Below are 15,534 nucleotides of genomic sequence, written 5' to 3' on the forward strand. Positions count from 1 at the left end.
TTATGCACAATTCACAATTCCAACAAGACAAGCTGTTCAGTGCCTCCCCTCTGCTTAAGCTGCACCCACTGCCTAGAATACCTTGTCCCCCTCCCAGCCAACCCCATCATATCTAAAGGCACGCATGTCCCAACTACTATGTCGTTGCATTTGATCTTTTATGGTGACCCAGCTGAGGAAGTACAAATAGCGCCACTTCACAGGCAAGAAAACTGAGGCTCAGAGGGGTAAGGTCAAGGGCACAAGGTCCCTCTGCAAATGAAGAGCAGAGCTGGAATTCAAATGCTCTCCCTTCCTTCCCCTCCCCCAGATTCCTGCTGTCATCTTGTGGCAGAGCTCCGGGGGACCCCCTGGTCCCAGTGAAGGTCACACCACAAGGAGGGCCTCTGTCGGGATTCTGCCCAGGTGTACTAACCTGCAGGGCTCTGCTTGTCACCACCCCAGTCACACTCGTCCCCATGTGAGTCCTCTCTGCAGACTGTGAGATGGCATCCCCAACTCTGCCTCTCCGCTCCAGAGCAGCTCGGTCCCACACAGGTGTTTGGGGACCATCCATCAGTGATCAAAAAGCCCATGTTTAGTATCACAGTATTCCAGAATTTTGAAAAATACAAAATTTGAATCATTTACACCATGAGACGTGCCCAGACAGTTATATGCTGAGTAAAAAATTCAGAATGAACCGAGAGGGCTGCCTCAGAAGCATCTCCCTCATATAAAAACAATGTCCAGGTCTCTTGGCATTTAAATTCCTATTTCCTGGGTTACTGATGAGAGGGAGCCTCCTCACACTAATAACTGTTTAATAATTTAGTAACATTAATAATAATCATTTGCATCTCCTCCAGAATCTATTTGAACCCCAAGATTCTTTCCCAGAGTCCTAATGGAGTCATCCAAGCACAGGGTGGGTTGCCTGGAGGGTCTGGGAAGGGCAGCAGAATGCAGTCACAGCGGGATGAAGAAAGGGGGCGGGGCAGAGCAGAGGGAAGTCCCAGGGGCAGTTCCGCCTCAGGAGCCTGAGCACTTGCATCCCTGCAGGGTGGGTTCCTGCTGCTCCCCCATACCAGCGCGAGGGCCCAGTTGGCCATTGTACAGGCTGTGCCTGGCACAGGAGAGGCCTGCAAAAACCCAGCTCTCCCTGGTACCAGCTCTGCGCCCTCCCCATCACCCCAGCAAAGCTTCGTTCTGACTGGCTCCATCGTCTCGGCTCTGACACTACAGAGGAAGTGAGGGCATCTTTCATGTCCTCAGCTAAAGACCAGACACAAAGGATCCTGCTCAAAAGGATGATGTAGAATCCCACCCTCCACCCCCTGCTTCCCCGACCGTCTAGGGAAACAAAGGGAGAAACTGACCGGGAGAGACGTATTACCCTCTCTCCAGTGATTCCTGGGTGTGCCAAAAATGCTCTCCACTTCACCGGCCTCCACGGCCGGGCCAGGAGGTGGCCAGCCAGGGCTGAGCAGTCAGAGGCTGTGCGGGCACAGTGCGGACAGCTGCTCCTCCAGCTTATCTCCTGTTAGCTCTGTGATGTACTACACTGTGTGTAATTGGTACAGGAATCAGGAGGCACACTCCCTTCGCGTTCCGTGGGGCTCCCTGTGTCCTTCTGCCTCACTCGGGCACGGCTCCAGCTGGTCAACCTGACATTTCTGGAGCTGGCAGTCCCTAAATTAGGAAGTGACATATTCTCAGGCTTTTGTAAATGGCAGCGATCAAGTCATCGGCGGGCCATCCTCCCTTTTTGTTCCTAGAGAACGAGTCTGTTTCCAAATATAAGGAACTGGAGAGGCCAAGAGACAGCCAAGGGGAGCAGATGCCCGCAAGCCGAGCCAGCCGTATTGATGCAGGGCTATCTCACTTCCCACAGGCCGGCTCCTCACTTCCTGCCGCCACCACCACCTGGTGGCCTCCTCGCCCAACCCTGCCAGCAGTCCCCAAGTCCATCTCGGCTAACCTTTCTGTACTAGCAAGAAGGCAGTGCATTAGGGGAGTACGGGTTTGGAAGACAGACAACCCAAATTTGAATCTAGATCTGAGTATCTAGGTGACTTCACCTCCCCGTGCCTCAGTCTCCTCATCTGTAAAATGGGCATGTCATGCCTTTCTCTCTCTCTGGCTCATGGTAAAAACCAACTAAATCTCCCAGAAGGCCCAGCACAGAGTTGGTGGCTAGCAACCCTTCTACAGCCCCTGCCCCAGCCGTGGCCCAGCCACATCAGACTGATCAGACTGTCATATCCAGCCTTTCCTTTTGTTCAAGAAAGAATCAAGGAAATAGCCTGAGGGGAGGCCTGGGCTCTTCACTTTAAATGTGCAGCTATGAGTTCACTTGTCCCTAAAACACTTCCCATGCAATTCCTCCCATGGCCAAGTGTAAAAATCATCAACGAACGGGCCCCCTAATAAAGGCAGCCCGAACATCCCACCCCGTCTCGCACCACTGGGTCAGTCATCAGTCAACCGCATGGACGGTGTGACACATTTGTATCTCATGATGCCGTGCCAGTGAAATGCACACGAATCTCATTGAAGATGCAGTCCTAACAAATGGGGCACGATTCCATCAGATCAGCGGAAGTGATACTAGAGCATGGCTCACGTCACCTGCATTGTCTTTGACAAATGAGTCAAGTCCCAACTCCTCGATTGACTCGTGGCACCATGAGCAAGTTACTGACCTGCCCCATGCCTGTTGCCATAGAATGCAGGCCGTGTGGCCCCATAGAGCTGCGGTAAAAATAAATCCGTTAATACACACCAGAGCCTGGCACACGGTAAGCACTCAAAAAAATTCTAGTTCTTAGTCTTATGTAAAGGGTTAGACCTGTTAGTAATGAACAAGGAGGAAATAAATGAGGATTATGAATAAATACCTCAAAAGAGAATAATTTAAATATCAAAGTACTAAGAGAGGCCTTTAGGAAAATGTATGAAGCTCTCAAGCATTTTTTCAAAAATGACCCTCTTTATAGCTGCACTAGGAAAACCTAACACGAAGCAAAGGTTGTCCTGAAATACCACTGTATCGTCGTGTCCAAAAATTCCACCAGAAAGAGGAAAATGGGATGCATTCTTTGTTCATTTTAAAAATTAGTGCATTACTTTAATTGTAGAAAAAGTGCTCAGCGTTAGATACAATTGACTAACTTTCATTATATTTAGCTTTACGTTTCAGTGACAATGACACATGAGGCTGATACTGGGCGGAGATGGAACTGATATGCAAATGAACAGTTCAGGGCTGGCCCTTGCACAACATAAATATTGTTTGTGTTGTAGCTGGAGAAGCAGCCAGGACAGGAGATACTGGAAGGAGGAGGCTTTCTTTCTCCCTTTTGATTAATAAATATTTATTATGCAAGATACTGTTCTGGATGGTTGGGGTAGAGCCGTGAACAAATAGACAAGAAGCCCAACGCTCATAGGCCTTCAATCCAATTGGCAGGACAGGTAGGCGATAAGCTCTTAGCCATAGACATTTACTTACACGTATGAAGGGGCTAAGTGCTATAGAAAAAGAAAAGGAGGATCGGTGTCAGAGGAGAAGTAAGCAGGGAAGACTTGATTGAAAAAGTGGTGTTCAAGCACCCTATAAGAATAAAACAGTGAGCCATGAGACTGTGTAGGGAAAAGCATTTCAGGCAGAGGGAACAGCAAATGTAAAGTGTGCCTGGTGCATTCAAAGTCACTCCCAGGAAGTGTGTGTAGCTGGAGCACAGAGAGGCAGTGGGGTCAGATTTCACAGGGCCTTGTAAGCTGTTGGTTCTCCTCTGAGTTCATGGAGGGTCAGGGCAGCAACTTGAGCATTGAGACCAGATATGGCAGCTGTACAGAGCACAGACTGGAGGGGAAAGGAGAAGAGCAGGGGACCTGGTGTGGTTGTCCCAGACAGGGACACACTGACTCCCCCAGGGGGCAGGTAGTAGGAAGTGGTGGGATTCCAGACACAGCTGCAAGGTCTTACCCTCAGGGATGCTGATGGTTTAGATGGGAATGTGAGAGAAAGGAATTGGATAATTCCTAGTTGTTCAATTTGGGCCAATCTGGACCCAGACCTGGAGCTGAAGTCAGTTCCCCAAACCGAAGTGCCACCATCCAACAGATCAAAAGCACAATGAGTGGTGAAGAATCAGCCACAGCGTCCACCACAATATGGCCACCCACCCTGTGAGGCCTGGGAAATAGTAATAACCACACACATCAAGTGGAGACTGAGCAGGTGCCAGGCACTGGGCTCTGGTCATGTAGTCTCATTAACAAGCCTATGATGGAGACATTACTAGTCCCATTAAAGACATGAGGAACTATGAGTCCAGAAATGTCAGTAGACAAAGTTCACACAGCTAACAAGTGGCAGAATTAAGAAGTCAACCTGTATGGCACAGCCTCCCACCCCTTGCAAGACAGGTCATTACCCTTATCTGGCCATCTTTCGTGTGAAAAAGATGATCTCTAGTGGTCTCCCAGTTCTGTCCAAATGCCACTTCCTCCAGGAAGTCCTCCTCATTTCTGGGGTTGGAGGGTAAATAATCTAACCTTCCACTGAAACCACATAAACTGTTTAGCCTTCTTTTTTTTAACTGTATTTAATAACAATTGTATATATTTAAGGTGTACAACGTGATAATTTGATTTCTACATGGTGAAATGATTATTAGTCAAGCTAATTAACATATCATCTGCTCACCTAGTTACTGTGTGTGTTAGTGTATGTGTGTGTGTGTGTGTGTGTGTGTGTGTATGAGAGAGAGAGAGAGAGAGAGAGAGAGATGAGAGCATCTGAAATCTACTCTCTTAGCAAATTTGCATGCAGTATTGGCTATGGTATTATTAACTTCAATCATCATGCCGTACATTAGATCACCAGCATTTATTCATCCTACACGACTGAAACTTTGGACCTTTGACCAACATCTCCCCATTCCCCAGCCCCCTATCCCTGGTAACCACCCTTCCACTCCCTGCTTCTCCATCTTCAGCTTTTGTAGATTCCACAAACAAGTGAGATCTGTGTTTGCTGACAGTCACTCCCAGCTTTGTTTTTTAGGATGAGAGCTGGAAGGTAAAGTGGTTTTTGACCGTGGACGCTCTAAAGCAAGATGGATCTGGGTTCAAATCCCATCCCTACTGTTTCTTTGCTAAGTGGCTTTGTGCAAGATACTCTCTGAGTCCCTCTGTTCTCGTGAGGCTTTTGGTAGACGTCTACTAAGTGACCCGTTTTAGGTAGAGTGCTGATAGCAGCAGCAGCCGTGCCCTGAGCCCTTTCCACAGGCCAGTGCCCCTCCAAGCCCTTTCTGTTCAATTCTCACAGCAGACCTGTGGCATGGGTCTGTCAACAAACCCATTTTACAGAAGAAGAGGCTGAAGCACAGAGTGCTGAAGTGACTTGCCCAAAGTTCCCTGACTCCTCTCCTTTGCTGAGTGGCTTTAGGCAAGTCAGCTAACCTCTCTGATCTTGGGCAAGTTAGTTTACTGCTTGGGTGCCCCGATCTCCGTCTCTGGGAAATCTGTTGATACAATTACAGACTTATTCAAAGAAATAAGAGGTACTCAGTATGCATTCAACAAAAGATGGAGGAAGGTGGGCAAGAAAAAAGGAAAGAGTAAGTGAATGAATGAGTGACTGAGTGAATAAATGAATCACCCACTGAGAGAAAGCTCTAGAATGCAGAAGGTGAGCAAGAGGATGTGATGCATATTTAAGTGATCCACATATTTAAGTGAGAATAGAGGGAGCCTGTGGGTGCAGAAGAAACCACGACCCACCTCACTGTAGCTACATAACCCTCTAGCCCTTGATTCAAGTCTCCCTTTGACCCTCAGAGCAGCTGGACGAGAGCCATTTGCGCCCTGATGGATGTACACAAAAATGTCAATTGATCATAACTGGCCATAAATGGGCCTCATCACACAAGTTACCAGTTTAAGACTCAGGGACACGTTATTAGTACTCCTAATTTATGGGCTCATTTGAGAAGTCATCAGGGATGACAAACCTAATAAATTGTGGGTTAAAGGGACGCCAGACAGAAGCACACAGGACCTTCCACGCAATGGGTGGTAGCCATAGAAGTTTTGAGACAATTATAGCAACTGTCACCAGGGAGACAGGCTGCAAGAGAGAATCTGGAGTCAGTGGCAGTGACAGCTGGAAACAGATTATCAAGAAAGGACAGCATTTCCCAGTCCAGCGGGGCACAATGGTGGGGCACCGCTATCAATCATGAGCCTACTTTATGCAGGTCTTTATTTGCCCCTCCTCCTTCAAACCACCTTGGGATGCCCCTGTGTGGCCGCTAATGCCATCCCCATTTTACAGATGACACTACCAAGGTTCAGGGACATTCGGTCACTTACTCAGTGAACAGTCAAGCTGGGATTCAAAGGCGGGAGGCAGGCACTCAACAGTGCATGCTCTCAATCACTGCACTGTTCTGGCCACCAGTCCCATGCCCCACTCCACGGAAGTGGACACTGAGACCAGGGATGTGGCCACACATAAGCAAGTCGACAGCAGAGCTGGGGTGAGGATGCAGGCATCCTGAATGTCTATTCTCTCGTTCTTTCCGAGATGCTTCCCTGACTCTGGCACCTTCCCTCCCATTCTCACCTTGTTATGCTGCTTTTTTCCTCCTTTATAGCATTTACTGCCTGCCCTGTGATATATTTATTTATTTGAATCCCAACATGCTCACATTTATGAGCAGAGGGTCCGAGCTGTTTAATCTTATAGCAGGTTGTACCCCAAGATGGTGACGTAGACTCGGACTCATATGCAATTGGTTACACACGTACATCTCAAGGGCAGCGTGTTCCCAGTGGTACCAAAAAAACGAAGGTCCACTTGCTAAAATTCTTGCCATGACCCACTCACTCCCTGACCCCAAGGGTCAGAAAGAGGCATTCCCGACATTTGCACCTGGGAGGGTCCTCTCTGTGTCCCAGGAACTGACCAGCCCTTTCATGTTGATACATTCTTGACAAGTTACAGGCCTTGGGTCTCGTTATGTTTCTTTGCACATCTCTGCTTCAGTGTGTTATGTGTTCGTTATTAGGTATGTCACCAAAAACGCCATCTCACTTTCTTTCCCCAGGTTTTCAGGGAACTTGATCCTTATGGCTCCCAACCACAAGGTACAGCACAGGCTACTGGTTGTTCTATTCATCCAGTATCCCTGTTTCCTTTCCTGTTACCGATTTATTGAGAGTGACAATGTTCCCAGATTGGTAAAGTTCCTAACCTCACTTTTAGCTAAGAGGGAGTTGTATAATGAGATGAAAGAGAAAGTCATTAGGTGAGGTTCCCTCCAGAAAAGCTCTTGGAAAAGGGGCAGACTGACCTGAGAGACTGGTCTTTTTTCCCTTCTGAACAAATGCCTGGAATTCAAACCAATTCCTGGAGCACCAGCAGCCACTTTGGGTGGCTCCCAACCTTGAGGGGGGAGCTGGTACTCACTAGGTAGACCCTGATGATAGTAAATCTGCCAACGTAACTTTAGCCTGACAATCCGAGGGCTTCATTTACATGCCAGATAAATATATTTATATTTTTTAAGATTTTTGTTTTTATATTCTGTGACGTGCATCCAAACAAAATGCTAACTAAGGTGCCAATACACGTTTTCATTCAGCAGACCTGCACTGAGTGCCTGCTATGTGCGGGCCACTGTGTTAGGTGTGTGGTGTGCAAGGTGCCTTACAGTGCAGGGGATTCTACAAGTAAACAGTGATAGCGGTGTCAAAAAAAATTCAGAGAGCTTCACTTGATATGAGTATGTTTATTTAGCAAAAAACAAACCGTTCATGAACACAGAGACTCTAAATTGGTATGAAGCTCAGAGAAAGGCAGGAAGTTACAGGTGGGCTTATCAAGTGAGAGTGAGTGAGTCATCTGACCTTTACAGTGATTGCTTACTACAATGGGGATTTCCACACGGCAGATGACTGGTTAAAAGTGGTCTTATACAATCTTAGGAAGAAGATAAATATCTTTTATGAAGATCGGAGGCACCTGACCAGGCAGTGGCGCAGTGGATAGAGCATTGGACAGGGATGCAGAGGACCCAGGTTCAAAACCCCGAAGTCACTGGCTTGAGTGCGGGCTCACTAGCTTGAACATGGGGATGCTGGCTTGAGCCCAAAGGTTGCTGGCTTGAGCAAGGGGTCACTCAGTTTGCTGTAGTCCCCCACCCCAGTCAAGGCATATATGAAAAAGCAATCAATGAACAACTAAGGTGCCACAACAAAGAATTGATCCGTCTTATCTCTCTCCCTTCCTGTCTGTCTGTCCCTACCTGTCCCCCTCTGTCTCTCTCTCTCTCTCTGTCTCTGTCACAAAAATAAAAATAAAGAAAGATCAGAGGCATTTATAAGAAATCATGTAAGTCAAGTTTTGCTCATGTTCAGGAAAGAAGCTCAATTTTATTTGGCTTTAATGGTTTATGTGGTTTCTGTCTGCTTGAGGGATTTTCAAGCCTAGTCTCTGCTTTATTTTATTTTAACAGTGAGAAATTTGGAAAGTTGAAGGACACAGAAGAGGGAACCTGACCCCGCCAGGGAGGGCAGAGAAAGCCACCCAGAGGACATGGTGCACGTACAAGAATGAGGATTCAGTCGGGCAGACCTGGGGCAGAGGTAGAAGCAGAGGCAGAGTACAGATAACGAAGAGTTTGTCTGTCAGACTGAGAGGTGTGAACCTGGCACTGCAACCAGCGTGCACCTACACATGTATACCACACACATGTGCATGCATGCACACTCATGAACGCACACAGACTGCAGCCATCCTGAACATCTTGCATATCTCCAAGCCTTCCAGGCTCCCTGCTGCCTCCAGGCCTTCGCCCAGGCTGTTCCCTCTGCATGGAACACTCTCAGCCCCTCCCCTTGGCCGGTTTCCAGGTACGTGTAATTGCTGAGTCCACCTTCTCCTCTGGGTTGGACTGCCCCCCATCTCTGACAACATTTGTCTCCTCAGGTGGTTCGCAGTTTTTTGCTAAGAGCTCAGCTTCAGCTGGTTTTGTGCTCCTGAGCCGTGGAAATGCCCGTGGGCAGTTTCTTCTTTGCCTCTGCTGAGGTCCCTCAGGCTTCAGCAGGTTGGGGATGGAGCTCACAGCGTATGCAGACATCTGTGGTTTCCTTGTATCTGGGACTTCCATCTGCTGGGACAGGGATGCGTTGCCTCCACAACAGCTAAACTCTTCTTGTTAAACCCATGTACCCAGTTCACGGTCTGAAAGGGAAGCCCCAGCGAGACAGTCGGGGGATCCAGGTTCCAGTCCTTCACAATACTCAGCAGTAGTGTTAAGATGATGGGTGGATTGTCCCATTCCTTGCACTAGTGTCTGTTCACATCTCTGCCTCGTCCCCAACAAGGTTTGAGGAGGCATATTTGAGTACAGACAACCCAGCACATACTTTAAAGGGACAAATAGGTTGAGAAAACAAGGTGAGGGAAAGGAAGCCCAGCACAGTCCAAGGTGCAAGAGGCCAAACAAGCTTTTTTTAAATTGAGCTTCCTGGGAGCCATGGAGAAAATGGAAAAATAACCACCTACAAGTGGTCAAGATGACAGTCATTCTAAAACTTAGAAAACTGCCCAGCAGCTCAAAAGAATTGGTCCTTTCCTGGCTTGGCAGTTCCCTGAAGGGAAACATCATGTGAGTTTCAAGAAGAACCAACATCCTTGCTCAGGTGATTCTGGGAAACTCATCTCTTTCCTTCTCCTCAGAGATATCAGGCAGAGAGCAAACAGTTTGAAGTCACAGTGTCTAGTGTGATCCAGCCTACCCCATGTATGTTCTATAGTACCAGCGGAAGGAAGACCTATGTGCGTCCACAATCAGTCAGGTGGGCCGACCTCTGTATAAAGAGAAGCTCGAAGACCTCTGAGAATACCTGTGGGAAAGCCTGTGGAAATGTCCCTCAGAATAACTGTAGAAATGCCTGTGGGAAAACCTGTGGGAACAACTGTGGGAAAGCCTCCCTGTGGGAAAGCCTCCCTGTGGGAACGCCTCCACAGATACCTGTGGGGTCCCAGTGAGAAGCTGTTTTCCTCAGGAGAACAGCTCTGAATCCACTCCCATACCAAGAAATAATGTTCCAGTCCATCAAGCCAAGCCTTGATCGTTTTAGCTTTAAATTTCCTTTAAAGTGCATTTTACACCTCTCTCAAGAAGATCTTAGGAAAATCTTAACACTTCACCCGCAGACACCTAATGTTAAGCAAATATCACCTCCTGATTGAGTCCCCGACATGGCTAAGTAGGGAACTGTAGCCCTCAGTGACTAAAAGAACCAATGCAATTCACAGGTTGTTGAATAAGAGCCAACTCCATGTTGGAAGACATCTTCCAAAAAATGACAATTGGGGGTTTGGAGCAGTTCATCCTGAGCCATTTTTTTTCTGACAGTAATGAGGCCATTCCTGGTTGGTGACAATAAAACTGTGTCATCTGCATAGAAAAGACTTTTCACTTTTCTGTTCCTCATGACAAAGGGCAATTCATCCAAAAATTCTTTCAAGTCATAAAATGCCCATCAAAGGGAGCAGGAACCAGAGCACATGGTTCTTGTGCTCTGCTAGAAATCGTGCTGCATTAGGAGCCCGTTTCCTCCCGTGGTCCTCACTCTGTGCAGGAGGCAGGTCCGTCTCAGTGCCTGTGGCAGGGTGGGATGAATGCTCAGCACCTGTAGTTGAGCCCATAATTGGTTCCTCTCCACATAATTAATGTCTCTCCACTGAGTCAAAGTCTCCTCTCTTCCTCCTCTCCCTACATCATGGGAGAGAATCAGTCCACTTGCTGGTTGCTCAGGTAGTGCCCAGCCCCACACACGTGGACGGGCCTATCTTGACACAGTGCCCCAAAGCAAAACCCACGTGATCTCACAAAAACACCCAGGGCTCTGTAGTGCCTCTTGCCTGGGGGATGAAATTCACATCTGCAATTCACACTGAAGGACCTTCCCTCGCCTGGCCACCCTCTGAACTCTTCATCCCGTTTCTTTTTCTTTATAGCATTATCGCGAGTATAAATTATATTGGGCACTTATTATCTGTTTATTTTCTGTCTGTGTTCAACGTGAGCTCCACGAGGAGTGGGAGCTTATCTATTTCCATCACAGCTGTCTTTCCGGCACTGTGCTCAGGGTCTGGCACGTTACAGTCTGGTACTTAAAAATATTTGATGGAAGCATAAATGAGCAGATGGCTTCAACCTACCTCTCCAGCATGTTCCTCCCTAAATACCTCTTCGGAAAGTAAAACTCCTCCCTCACCATTCAGACTAGACTAGCGCACCGTGCAGGTGACTTGATGTGCTCGTGTGTCTCCAAGCAGATTAAATAAGGGAACTTGTGTGGTGACTCCCTTTTTTGTCTCCTCCCTCCACATCAAATCTCTCTTTGAGCCTAACAGCCATGCAATCTTTTATGCCTTATGAACTCCCACAAGACCCCACTACTGAGAGTGACCATCTTCTCTTCCCCTCTGACCCCAGCACATGGGTCCCTCAGGGCAGGGTCTGTGTCACCTCCTTCTAGTGGCTGGCACATTGGAGATGCCGGAGAAATGTTTGTGGAATGAACACACGTGTAAAAGCCATGGCTGTGACTAACTTTGAAGGGAGGTGATGGTTTGGAAGGACAGTGAGTATCCAGGTCCACACAATGAGGATGTCTTCTTAATCTTCCCAGGGGAGTAGGGAAAACAGCTGTGTTAGGCTTGCTTGCTTGCACTTTGCATGATTATTGTGTGAGCATGTGTGGCAGAGGCACGTGTGTGAAGCCTGCAAAAGGCTACAGGTACTTTCCCTTGGTGTGGATCGCTGACCTGCCACCACGAGGGGTGGATCACTTGCCCACCACTGCGAAAGGCCATTTTCCTGTTTGCCTGCCGCCACGAGGGGTGGTTTTCCTCTTTGCTCACCTGCTGCCGTGAGAAGCGGTGTTCTCCTGCCTGTCTGCTCCTCCGCCCGCCCTTGCAAGAATCTATTAAACGGGTATGGCCAGATGCTTTCTGGCTCCGCAGTTCCTCTGCTGTCTGCTCGAATCCAATGTGAACCTGCCTGGCCTTGGCCACCAGCATTACAAGGGGCAAGGCTCAGCCCAGAGAGAGGCAAAATAAGAATTAAACGAGGTGCTAGAAATGACAGGTGTGACGCTGACTGACTTTGTGCTGTCTGACTCAGTTCTTCATCTCTGCACTGAGAGGGTTGGGCCAGATGGTCTCTAGGGATTGTGGAGAAGAGAACAGAGGTGGGTTTGGGATCTGGATCCCGGTGTGAACACTGCTTCTCCTCCTGGCTAGCTCTGCAGCCCCACACCCGCCACGCCCCCTCTCTGGGTGCGTCTCCCCACTGTAAAGTGGTGGGAGTGACACCCAGCTGAGGAGGCTGCTGGTGGGTTAAATGAGGCAGTGGGAACACCACCCTTGGCTCCATGGCCTCCCCTCCCCTCCTTGGCTGCCTCTGCTCTGTCCTTGCTCTTGACAGGCCACCACAAGCATCTATCACAGCCTCCTCTGCCCCAGGTGGAAGGAACCTTGCTCCCCAGGCAACAACTCCTTTAGTCAGGCCCACCGTTGGGACTCTGCCTCCTGATTAAAGGGTATACAGCAGGCACTCCACTGTGATCCTCCTGGACCAGAGGAGAACACTATTTCCCATCCCCCTTGCATCCAGGAAGGTCACATGACTCATCCTGGACTTCCACTCCTGACTTATAAAATCCCTTCCTCCACTCTTTCCTGTTCCCTGGAAAACGTGGAGCCCACAACTGGAGGATGGTAGCATCGTGCATTGGAAGGAGCCTGGATCCTGGAATGAATGTCCAGTTTCATTGGCTGTGATGTGGGTGAGCAATGACGCTCCTGATATTGTAGGGTTGACTTGTGCATGTAACAGAGCCCAGAGTCCCCTAGCTGGATTCATTTATTTATTTATTTATTTTAATTTTTTGTATTTTTCTAAAGTTGGAAATGGAGAGGCAGTCAGACAGACTCCCGCATGCACCCGACCAGGATCCACCCGGCATGCCCACTAGGGGGCGATGCCCTACCCATCTGGGGCATTGCTCTGTTGCAACCAAAGCCATTCTAGCGTCTGAGGCAGAGGCCACAGAGCCATCCTCAGCGCCCGGGCCATCTTTGCTCCAATGGAGCCCTGGCTGCGGGAGGGGAAGAGAGAGACAGAGAGGAATGAGAGGGGGAGGGGTGGAGAAGCAGATGGGCGCTTCTCCTGTGTGCCCTGACTGGGAATCAAACCCAGGACTCCTGCACGCCAGGCCAACGCTCTACCACTGAGCCAACTGGCCAAGGCCCCTAGCTGGATTCGATACCCTAACATGTCCATGGAGAACAGTGCCTAAAAACAGATATCATGATCTTTACCTGTTCCCCAACTCAGGGCAAGTCCCTAACTCTTCTGACTCACCCTCCTTAGGGTATGAGGCTCCGCCTTCCTCAACCCCCACCCTCTGACAGAAGGTCTAGAGTCTAACGTCCCAATTCATGTTCACAGCCTCTCCCTCCCAGGATATCTGCCATTCTTGTGCAAATCGGCTCCTGTGTCCAGCAGGGCACCCTGGAGCTCCCCCGCAGGGTACTTAGATCAGACCATCCTGACATCCAAGCAGCCGCTTGGTCTAGGCTTCCGTGTCCCCCCACAAACCCCTTAAGGGCTCAGAAGGCCTCTTCTGCTCGGATATTTGCAAGCATGCCTGAGACAGACTGCCTATACCAATCCCCAGCAGACCACACCCGGCCCAGCCTCCAAACTAAAGGGACCCATAAACTCTCCCGCCTGAGTAAACATATTTTATTGGGCCTGGGGACACTTCCTAGCCATCCTGCTCCCACTTTCCCTGGTCCTGTTCCAGCCTAGCCAGTTCCCCAGCACAACCCCCCCCCCGCCCCCGGAAACCTCAAACACATCCTTTGGCTCCCCTCTGCCCCCCTGCCCCTTTCCCCGGACACCTGCATCCCCCACCTTAAGGAAGGTGGAGAGTTTCTTCTCTTATCAGATGTTTTACTGCCCCCTCCTCCCTGGTTACACAGACACTGGGGACAGAACTCCTGGCAAGAACAGGTCGATGCCTGTCGGCTCCCAGCCGGCGGTTTACTGGGCAGAGAGAAAGGTCCCTTCAGTGCTGTCTCAGGGGGCAGATAAGGTGCGTGCAAGCCAAAGGCAAGAGGTGGCACCCAGTCCAGGAGCCTGCGGAGAGACTTAAGAGGGGAGATCGGGGAAAGGAAAGCAGAGGGAAGTCAGGGCCAGACCAGAGACACTGTGGGGGCTCAGCACTCAGGCCAGCCCCATCACAGAGAGCTAGCCTGGCAGGGACCCTGGGACCCCTCCCTGGGACTCCACCCGCAGGACGCCAGGAGTACAGGTGCTCCGGAAGGCACGTTCTGGAGTCTAGAAGCGGCAGAATTGAGAGAAGTCCGCAACCGTTTCTGGGATCACCCTTCCGGTGGCGGTGGGATCACCCTTCTGGCTGCAGCGTGGCCCAGGACAGAGTTGGTGACCTGGGACCCAAAGGTGGCACTACAGCCTTCCCAGAGGCCTGGCCGGAGCCAGCAGGGAAAGACCATAAGTCAGAGAAAGGGCAGACAGGTGGACACGCTGCCTCAGATCTCCTCTGGGGGCAGGTCTTCTCTTCCAGCTGTGCCTTGTTGCCCAGGGGCCGTGATCTCAGGGCCCTGGGGCTGAGGCTGGAGACTGTGAGGCCACCCACCCGGAAAAGACCCTCGGCAGCAAGATTGAAGCCAGTTTGGCAATGGTGACTCCCTTGGCACCAATCCAGTGAGGGCTCTGAGACTGTGGGCACAGGGTACAGCCTGTTCCAGCTCTTCCCATGTGACCTGCCTTGATCCCAGGTGTGATTTGAAGTGGCCCATGGCAGTCCCTGGGTAGGCGACATCATGCCTGGATAATCCAACATGAAGCGCCCTGTTCTCTGCCTCTGCATGCCCTCTGGATTCCAGGAGTTTCTGGGGAGGAACTAGCCCCCCCCCCACCAGCATCACGCTGGACACATGCAAAGGCCCTCTGCCCTCCTCGCAGCCACCCACGGAGAGTGCCAAGGCAAGCCCTGTTCTCCACAGGGGTATGGAGAGGAAGGACTTTGGATGCTCTGAGGCCCCCAAGAAGCTAGGCCTGTCCTTCTCCATCGAGGAGATCTTAAAGAGTCCCTTCGAGAGGAGCAACATGGTCCAATGGGAAGAGGCAGGTGGACAGGGCACCAGGCAAGCAGCAGCTGCAGGCTCCAGACAGGAGAGGCCCCTGCAGGACCAGCCCCAGGGTAAGTGCCTTCTGCTCATTCCTTACCCATTCCCGGGTCTCCGAGACCCAGCTGGGCTCACACAGAGGAAAGGCTACTATAGACAGAAGAGAGGGCTCTACAATTCAGAGATGCCAGGCACCGGGCTGGGAGCCTACATCTCTTTCTATGTAGCCCAGAACTGTGGTTGTTCAGATGTGATGCCAGGACTCGTTCATTGCAGAATGCAGGACATGTAACCAGGCCACCGCT

At 50.1% G+C, this 15,534-nt stretch overlaps 1 protein-coding gene across 2 annotated transcripts in view; it reads left to right on the forward strand.

Annotated features, from left to right (window-relative positions):
- The first annotated feature begins 14,080 nt into the window (after positions 1 to 14,080).
- The window catches only part of ISX (intestine specific homeobox), a 40,982-nt gene continuing 39,528 nt past the window's right edge, over positions 14,081 to 15,534 (forward strand). For both annotated transcript variants that reach the window (XM_066358251.1, XM_066358249.1), the window contains exon 1: positions 14,081 to 15,303. In XM_066358251.1, coding sequence (XP_066214348.1) covers positions 15,111 to 15,303 — 193 coding nt within the window. In that variant the 5' untranslated portion in view covers positions 14,081 to 15,110. The remainder of the gene's footprint in view (positions 15,304 to 15,534) is intronic.

Source organism: Saccopteryx leptura, chromosome 1 (assembly GCF_036850995.1).
Source record: "Saccopteryx leptura isolate mSacLep1 chromosome 1, mSacLep1_pri_phased_curated, whole genome shotgun sequence".
NCBI lineage: Eukaryota > Metazoa > Chordata > Mammalia > Chiroptera > Emballonuridae > Saccopteryx > Saccopteryx leptura.